The 9517-nt window shown below is 42.7% G+C and overlaps 1 protein-coding gene across 1 annotated transcript in view; it reads right to left on the reverse strand.

The window, feature by feature from the left end:
* Positions 1-9067, reverse strand: part of LOC101090771 (HLA class II histocompatibility antigen, DP alpha 1 chain) — a 29048-nt gene extending 19981 nt beyond the window's left edge. Inside the window, 2 exon segments of the mRNA XM_023253786.2 lie at positions 5978-6018; positions 8735-9067. Of these exon segments, the coding sequence (XP_023109554.2) occupies positions 5978-6018; positions 8735-8756 (63 nt within the window). The 5' untranslated portion in view covers positions 8757-9067.
* Between the last annotated feature and the right edge of the window lie 450 nt (positions 9068-9517).

A 9517-nucleotide genomic window follows, 5' to 3' on the forward strand; every position in this document is an offset into this window, starting at 1 on the left:
TCCTAAAATTCGCTTTACTTCATTGTAGATGACCAAATTCATTCTGCATTTTTACTAGTTGAGGGGTGGAACCATCACTCCTAGAAATCCCAGATGGAACAGACACTGAGCCTGGATTTCGCCATTGACATTCATACAGGACTGATAAAGCATGTCAACCATGAAGAATATGCTTTCCAAGTGCAAAAATCAACATAAGATCAGAATGGTAGCAAATGATATTTGCTCACAGGTGTAGATCACAGGTGTAGTATGTTAACATTATAGTTCTCTTTTTATATTATTCACATCAGGGTATAGAAACAGACTTACCCCATGACTCCATGTTTATCAGATCACCCTAAACTTCCCTTTGAGCCATGCAGTAGGAAGTACATCTCCAGTTTCAAAAGCATCAAAGAAAGGTGATACCAGGTTTTTCAGACATAGGCCTGCTTTAAGAATACAGTTTCTTATGATTTTTGTAAATCTTTTTAGTTGATGTTTGAAACCAAGATAGAAATCATATTTGCTTCAGTCATTTCATGGCATGATGTGCCATCTAAGCCCAAATTTTATATAATAGTAACCAGGAAAACCTCTAATTCCTGTAATATTCATAGATTAGTGTCATTTTTCAAAACCAACAAGGCCTTAACCAAACTTAAAGAATTTTCCTTTCTTAACTGACCTTCTTGCATGGGACTATGTAAAACCAGGGTTTTTTTTAATGTTTATTTATTTTTGAGAGAGAGATTGACAGAGTGTGCGTGGAGGAGGGGCAGAGAGAGGGAGAGACAGAATCCGAAGCAGGCTCCAGGCTCCGAGCTGTCAGCACAGAGCCCAGCACGGGGCTCGAACTCACAAACTGCAAGATCGTGACCTGAGCCTAAGTCGGACGCTCAACCTACTGAGTCACCCAGGCGCCCCCGGTTTGAGCAAATATCATTATAAACTATGACCACACGTCAGTTTTTGGTGATTTTAAATGTCACAAGATAGACATCTTGTGATCAAGTAAGAGGCCATTTCAGGGGTCTCCAAGACCACCCAGATTAGGTGAATCACTAGGAGAATTCATATAATTGTGACTTATTACAGTCAAAGTTTATGAAGCAAAGTCATTCAAGGGAAAAGGCACATGGGACAAAGCCCAGAAAAACCAGGTGCAAGCTTCCAAAAGTCTTCTCCTGTTGGAGCCGCAGGACACGCTTAATTCCTGAAGCCATGAGTGTGACCACAGGTGTGAAATACTGTCTGCCAGGAAAGCTCAGCGCTCGGCGCTCAGGATTTTTACTGGGGCCTGGTGGTGGAGGCACCCTCTGCCTAGCACGTTCCAAAATTCCAGACTCGCAGAAGGAAAGCAGGTGTTCAGTATAAACCAATTTTTATACAGTTTAGACACAATTTAGGCATATTCTTAATGGGTCTGGGAATGGTGGGAACCCTTTCAAAATCCAAGTTCCCAGATGCCAGGCAGGGACCAACCTTGTAAGCAGACCTTTCAAAGAATGTTACTGCTCTTCTGCACAGGAACAAACCATCCATTTTGCTGACAATTTTCAAAATCACACGAGTATCCATTTTCATCAAAGAAAGACATACACTGATACAGAAAACACCCTTAAATCCTAGTTTCCTGGAAACACGGGTTATTGCAGAAGACATGGAGCTAAATTCATATAATTATTTTTCATTCTTGTTATCATGATGTGAAATTATTATTACAAATGTTTTATGAATTTCTATTAGCATTTAAGCAGTTTTTAAAACACTTTTTTTAATGTTTTTACTTATTTTTGAGATGGAGAGAGACAGAGCATGAGCAGAGGAGGAACAGAGAGAGAAGGAAACACAGAATCCAAAGCAGGCTCCAGGCTTTGAGCAGTCAGCACAGAGCCCAACGCGGGGCTCGAACTCACAGACTGTGAGATCATGACCTGAGCCAAAGTCAGATGTGTAACCCACTGAGCCACCCAGGTGCCCCAGCACTTAAGCAGTTTTTAAATAGTAATCCCTGTGCCCAAGATGCGGCCTGAACTCATGACCAAGATCAAGAGTCACATGCTCCACTAACTGAGCTAGCCAAGGGCCCCTGGATTTAACAGTGTTTGAAAAGCTGAAGTACAAAGGATGCAGATGAAAATATTCTATTCTCTGAAGGTTTTGGGTTTTTTTTTTTTTGTTCGTTTGGGGTTTTGGTTTGGTTTTGGTTTTTATTTTGTTCAATGCCATGAGAAATTACACGTGTCTTCTAGTCTGTGATGTTTCTAGCAGAGAGTATAGTCTCCCAACTCTCGGTGTCCCAAATGAGAAAGTGAAGCTGTAATTCAGTATATCCACTGTCAATCATCTTGGAAAACAGAGGGAGGTAATCCAAAGAATTTCACATCCAAGAAGTTTGACTCTGAATGAGACTCTCATTGCCTGCCCCTGCCTAAAAAGGAGAGACTTCACTATTTGGGATGTTTTTAACATTTATTTTTGAGAGAGTGCGTGCATGCAAGCCAAGGAGGAGCAGAGAGAGAGGAGACAGAGGATCTGAAGCAAGCTGTGCACTCACAGCAGAGAGCCTGATGCGGGGCTTGAACTCATGAACCACGAATCATACTTATGAACCATAAGATCATGACCTGAGCCGAAGTCAGAGGTTTAACCTACTGAGCCACCCAGGAGCCCCTGGAATTTTGATAAGAAGCAAACAAACCTTGTCAGCAGAAGACTGATAAACCAGCATTTATAATGCCTAATAGTTAATTTAATATTATCTTCTGGATCCCTACAGATGCATTATGTTCTGCCTTTTTAATAAATATGAGCAGTATTTCAGCCGCAAATATATATTTACATATATTTACATATATTTACATATATATGTATGTTATCTTGAGTCATAATTAAAAGGGACTTAGTTTACCCTCTGCTTATAAAGCAGCACCAGTACATTAATTTAGGGTTTGACAAGGAGAAGGAGGCCTCCCTGATTTTTGGTTTGGCCAACAATTCCTCCTAACATGGTATCATCAGAGGACAGTCATAACACTGTGAGTTAACTCCGAATTCTAACCATTGAGTAGGATTCTGAAGCTTGCCCTCTTGAAGGTAGAGGACTGTCACATGTAAACATAATAGGTAATTTTTTTTATAACAGGTAAATTATTTAGTGCTTTTGTCCTTTCCTCTTTTTCTTCTTTTTTTTTCTTTTTTTTTTTCTTTTTTTTCAACGTTTATTTATTTTTGAGACAGAGAGAGACAGAGCATGAACAGGGGAGGGGCAGAGACAGAGGGAGACACAGAATCAGAAACAGGCTGCAGGCTCTGAGCGGTCAGCACAGAGCCCGATGCGGGGCTCCAACTCACGGACCGTGAGATCATGACCTGAGCTGAAGTCAGATGCTTAACCGACCAAGCCACCCAGGCGCCCCTTTTTTTTCTTTTTTAATCTACATTGATGCTGTATTTGAAACAGTTCTGAGTTTAAGCATTCTTTCTTGTATCAAATGAGTGAGGACTCAAAGCAGAGAGAGAGAAAAAAAGGTAAAAAAGTACTTCTTTAGTTTGAAAATCACAGATGGAGTGCCTGGGTGGCTCAGTCAGTTAAGCATCTGACTTTGACTTAGGTCATGATCTCGTGGTTCGTGGGTTCAAGCCCCACATCAGGCTCTTGTAGTCAGCACAGAACCTGCTTTGGTCCCCCTCTCTCCACCCCTCCCCTGCTTTCTCTCCTCTCTCTCAAAAACAAACATAAAAATATTCTTAAAAGAAGAAGAAAATAAAATCACAGACAGTTTATCTTTCTACAATTAAATTAGGAGGGAAAAAAATGAAGAACCCACTGGTACCAGGTAGAAGCAAGAGGCTTCTAGGGTTTGGCATACATATTCAGTCACTGTGAATTTCCACTGTTTTTCCATGCCAGAACGTACAACAGAGACTTGGGAAGGTATTTTTAATCCTCATGAGTAATGTTCTAAGTTTTCTGAGGAAAAAGCCAGATTACCCATTGCAAGGATCTGAATGACTTTTAAATCGTCTCTGAAGCTCAAGAATGTTAAATAAGAGCCCATTGCCACCTAGTGGCCAACAGTGGAACCTACACTTGGAATAAGAAGTGAGGGAATTTGTCAATTTGGGAATACTCCAACATTTTTAACAAAAAAGTTAGAGAAAAAGTTAGGCGTACAGAAACCAAAATAAATGTGGCCAAATGTAGATGCTTTGGCAGCGCCAGCGCTTCTGTGCTTTGGCTATGCCTTTAACAGCAGCTGTGAAAATATGCTAATCATTGCTCTGTCACTAAACAAACCCTGATCACATTTCTACATAACTGAATATAAGGAAAACATACCAACAGAAGGAAACCCTTCAACATCAACTTTGGAAAGGAGAAGGACTACATAACTAGAGAGCGCTAGTATCTGTAAAGTTAGTGGGATCATCGGAAAACACCTAGAGAGAGCAGTACTGTCCAATAGAACTTTCTGCTATGGTGGAAATGTCCTGTGTCTGAGCTGTCCAATAAAGCAGCCACTAGCCACATGTGCTCTTCAGCATTGAAAGTGCTAATAGCTAGTGCAACTAAGGAGTAGGACTTTTTCATTTAATTTTAAATTATTTAAATTTAAATTATCATAGCCATATGTGACTAGTAGCTACCATTCTGGACTCGCCGAGTATGGTTTACAATCTTTCTCTAAAAATATGTAGACTCTCTCTTAGTAGCTTTCATTGGAGGCAGGACCACCTTCAGGCGAAACTGCTAGAAAATTGAAAAATGAAAAGGGATTTGAGAAGCAAGGGAAGATGCAAATAAAATGCCTGGTCAGGTCACAGCTCATTAGATTTGGGGATATCAGAATTCCAAAACCAGACCCACTAGCAAGTTTAAAAACTCACAAAAGAGGGGCGCCTGGGTGGCTCAGTCGGTTGAGCGTCTGACTTCGACTCACATCATGATTTCGTGGTTTGTGAGTTCGAACCCCACGTCGGGCTCTGTGCTGACAGCTTGGGGCCTGGAGCCTGCTTTGGATTCTGTGTCTCCCTCTCTCTTTACCCCTCCCCTGCTCACGCTGTCTCTCTCTGTCTCTCAAAAATAAATAAATAAACGTTAAAAAAAAATCACAAAAGAGGTTAAGGAAGTATCAACAATCCAATTCTACCACATACAGACGCCACAGACATAGAAATAATCTTGGCAAACCTTCAACTCACGTGGTTTAAAAGTGCTGGGAACCAAGCCAAAGGGAATCACGAAGACAAAGAACTCATAAACGTTCCCAACACATTTCTCCTGGTACACATGAAAAGGGGGCACTTTAGCACACCTCCACTGATTCGCCCTGTGAGTTTAAAGAGCTCTGCCTTAAAGATCAAGGCAGATCCTCCTGTAGGACAGCACAAATGGCCCCAAGGTCTGTCCCTCCAGACCTGTTGCAATGTTAAATCTGTCTGGACACACCCTAGACTCTATTAAAACACTTTTGAACTAAGGAAAATATCCTAGAATTCTAGGAACCTTGGGATATCTATCAAGAGCAACTTTCAATTAGGAAAACCTAACCTAGTAAGGGGGCTATTTTGAATATTGGGGCACGTGCGGAGGAGAAAGTATCTAAGATGATGGGTTGAAGGAACATCAAAGGAGATTACAGGAAACCAAAAAAGTTTCAGTGGTGACTTCACCCTTCCCTGGGTGTTTTATTTGAATTTACTAATGCAATTCTGGAAATGGGAAAAGCTTCTGCTTTGAACCTCTGGGATCCCACTTTCTACCAAAAAAAATACATATATATGTAAATCTGAAAGTGTCAAGTCTCTAGGAGAATATGTAAAATATAAATCATGATAAAATAGTTGGAGAAACTGGAGATACCAATCCTACCAATAGAACTCGTTGGCAGCTTATTCTAGCCAGTCAAAAGGTAGGTGGATCTCGGGTTAACTGTGAATTATAGCAATATTAGGAAGATTAGCTAATCCTTACTTAAGCAGTACTTACCAAGCACCGGGAACTGTTCTGAGTCCATACATTTAACTCACCTAGTTGTAAAAATAAATAAATAAAATGTGTTTAGCCCTGTACCTGATATCATTTCCTCAGTAAAACATCTTGCCAAATCAGTCCCTGAGCAGCATGCATGCATCCATCTGGCTGATGTATTCTTTTTAATGCCAATAAATTATGTTCACCACCAGCCGTTTGCTTTCACTTGGCTGCCCCAACAAGCCACGCTGGCTATATTACCACAGTAAATTCTTCTACCCTGAGGCATAATCCCATAAAACAGAATTTAAACAGATGACCTAAATCCACCTCAAGTATTAAAGTTGTTCATTATACTTAGTGACACGTTAACCAGGGTTCACTTGAAAACAATTGTGCCCATGAGGAACTTTTTTTGAGGGGGAGAGGAGATATCTTTTATCTTGATTATGGTGGCAATTACACAATGAATGTTGGTCAAAACTCATAGAACAGGGGCGCCTGGCTGGCTCAGTCGGTTGAACATCTGACTTTGGCTCAGGTCATGAGCCCGTGGTTCGCGAGTTCGAGCCCCACATTGGGCTCGCCCCTCTGTCCCCCTCTCTCTCTCTCTGCCCCTACCCCACTTGTGCTCTCTCAAAAAATAAATAAATAAACATTTTTTTTAATTTTTTTTCAACGTTTTTATTTATTTTTGGGACAGAGAGAGACAGAGCATGAACGGGGGAGGGGCAGAGAGAGGGGGAGACACAGAATCGGAAATAGGCTCCAGGCTCCGAGCCATCAGCCCAGAGCCTGACGCGGGGCTCGAACTCACAGACCACGAGATCGTGACCTGGCTGAAGTCGGACGCTTAACTGACTGCGCCACCCAGGTGCCCCACAAATAAACATTTTTTAAAAACTCATAGAACAATCCAGTTAAGAAGGATAAGTTTTACTGTGCATAAATTATATCTCAGTAATCCTGATTTTTAAAAAGCACTGCACCCCAAAACTCTGTCTTCCCCTATCGATTTTATGATTAAATTTTCAGTAAACTTTTGGGAAGAAAAATTATTCCCTCTGTCCTTGAAACTCCCTACCCCCAAAAAAGAGGAACATGAATTAATTGGTATGTTTGAATTCTGAAAACTGCATATCCCACATCCATATTAACCTTGGGTCTCTTCACCAAATTCGTAAAAATGGCTCCAAACTTAGATGAGTCCTTAAACCACAAGATACCTTCAAGCTGTGCTAATACAGCAGCCACTAGCTACGTTGGCTATTTAGGTTAATTAAAATTAAATGGAATTAAAAATAAAGTTCCTTAGGGGCACTAACCACCTTCCAAGTGCTCGATAACCTCATGGCGTTGGTGGCCACAGTATTAGATGGCACAGATGTAGAATATCTCTGACATCACAGAAAGTTCCATTGGCTAGTACTGCCTTAGAGGCCAAACAGGTGTATAGATCACTGGAGTTTTGAGCAAGGAATACGTAACTATATGTCATATATCTCTGAGAATTCAACTGGCTGGCATTGCTAACAAACTACAATCATCTTGAAAGGATACACACTGGAGCTATTCTGATGTTCTAGTAAGGCCAATGACCTCAGACCCTCAAAGACAGGCATATTAATAGAGGCAACTCATGACGGAGACATGGAGGAAAGTGTGTTGCTGTGTCTTAGATACAAGCTCCAGGTGCCTCCAACCAGCTTCCAAAGACTTCAAGGAATCCCTAGTGGGAAGTTTGCCAGCAAAACAAAACAGGCAGCCTGTTTGTTTTTAAACTCCCGCTTAATGCTTTGCCTAGAACCGGTAGGTAGATTTCATTGGAATGTCCTCCCCCCACACACACACACACATAAAGGCAAAAAAGATGTTTTTAAACTATTGATTTGTATGGAAATTATGACACTGCTTTACTGGTAAAAGCCACCGCACAATCCCCCCGTTTCTGGACCTTACTCAAGAAATTGTTCAGAGACAGGGGCGCCTGGGTGGCTCAGTTGGTTAAGCAGCCGACTTCGGCTCAGGTCATGATCTCGCGTCGGTGAGTTCGAGCCCCGCGTCGGGCTCTATGCTGACAGCTCAGAGCCTGGAGCAGCTTCAGATTCTGTGTCTCCCTCTCTCTCTGCCCCTCCCCTGCTCATGCTCTGTCTCTCCCTGTCTCAAAAATAAATAAAACGTTAAAAAAAAAAATTAAAAAAAAAAGAAATTGTTTAGAGACAATGGCAAGACAGAGAATGCTAATTGTTCCCCAATATCCATAATCCCTGATTCCTTGATAGAACTTTCCATTTTAAGAGGGCACATGGGCTTCCAGAGTAAGCACTAGTTTTCCACCGTCCTCTCCAGTTAGGTACAAATTCTGTCCAGCAAACCGTAAGCGGAACTGCTGTGTGCAACTTCTGGAAAGTGGCCTTATAAAAAGGGAGAAATGGGTCCTTCTTTGCCGTTCCCCCTTTCTGCTGATTGGAATACAGACAACGAAAGCTGGAACTCAAGCAGTCACATCGGACCGGAGCAGGAAGAGTAATGGTGAGGCCGGCCGAACAAGACAGACGGAATCTGAATCCCTGACAGTGTTAAAGACCCTGCCAGCCCTGGGGTTCTGCGTGAGAACGAGATAGACGTCTGTCTTGGTTAAGCCATTACTGCTCCCGGGGTTTTCGGTTTCTCCCAGCTCAACCCAAGCCGAAGCGGTACGCACCGCACCTCTGGCTCACAGCCAAGTCGTAACAAGCGTAGACGCCCAGACATACAAAATGGCGCTCTCACTGTGTGCATCACCCTCCAGCATCAGATACAGGAAGATGACGGAGTGCCTTCCTCCAGTCCTGGCACAGGCCTCTCACTGACAGCTTGCTCAGAAGCTCTTCATCTTCTCGGTAATCACACCTTACGCGGTGCCTTGTCCCACGCCGCACGCCACCACGGTGCTTGTCAGTAAGGAGCGAAGAGGCTCCGCGAGCCTCAGAAACGGGATGGGGAAGGGTATCACGCACTGCCGCGCGTGCCGGTGGGCGGGTGCTGAGTGTGGGCCAGCCCTCAGGACCTGCTGGAGATTTATTTGTGGTCATAAATCAATAGCACGCTTCAGTGGCAGTTATACTTTCCCCGGGGCCGCATCTTAGCGCGCTGGATACGAGACTTAGTATCTTCAAAATACCTGCAATACCCTGAAGTTGCTCTTTTTTTTTTTTTTTTTTAATTTTTTTTTCAACGTTTATTTATTTTTGGGACAGAGAGAGACAGAGCATGAACGGGGGAGGGGCAGAGAGAGAGGGAGAGACAGAATCGGAAGCAGGCTCCAGGCTCTGAGCCATCAGCCCAGAGCCCGACGCGGGGCTGGAACTCCCGGACCGCGAGATCGTGACCTGGCTGAAGTCGGACACTTAACCGACTGTGCCACCCAGGCGCCCCTGAAGTTGCTCTTTAAAGATGCAACAATGCGGTATTGGGCGTCCCTACCGCCCAAATGGTGTCAGATACTTCTTTTTTTTTTTTTCTAATTTGTTTATAGCTTTATTTTATTTTATTTTATTTACATCCAAATTGGCA

Source organism: Felis catus, chromosome B2, assembly GCF_018350175.1.
Source record: "Felis catus isolate Fca126 chromosome B2, F.catus_Fca126_mat1.0, whole genome shotgun sequence".
NCBI classification, from domain to species: Eukaryota; Metazoa; Chordata; class Mammalia; order Carnivora; family Felidae; genus Felis; species Felis catus.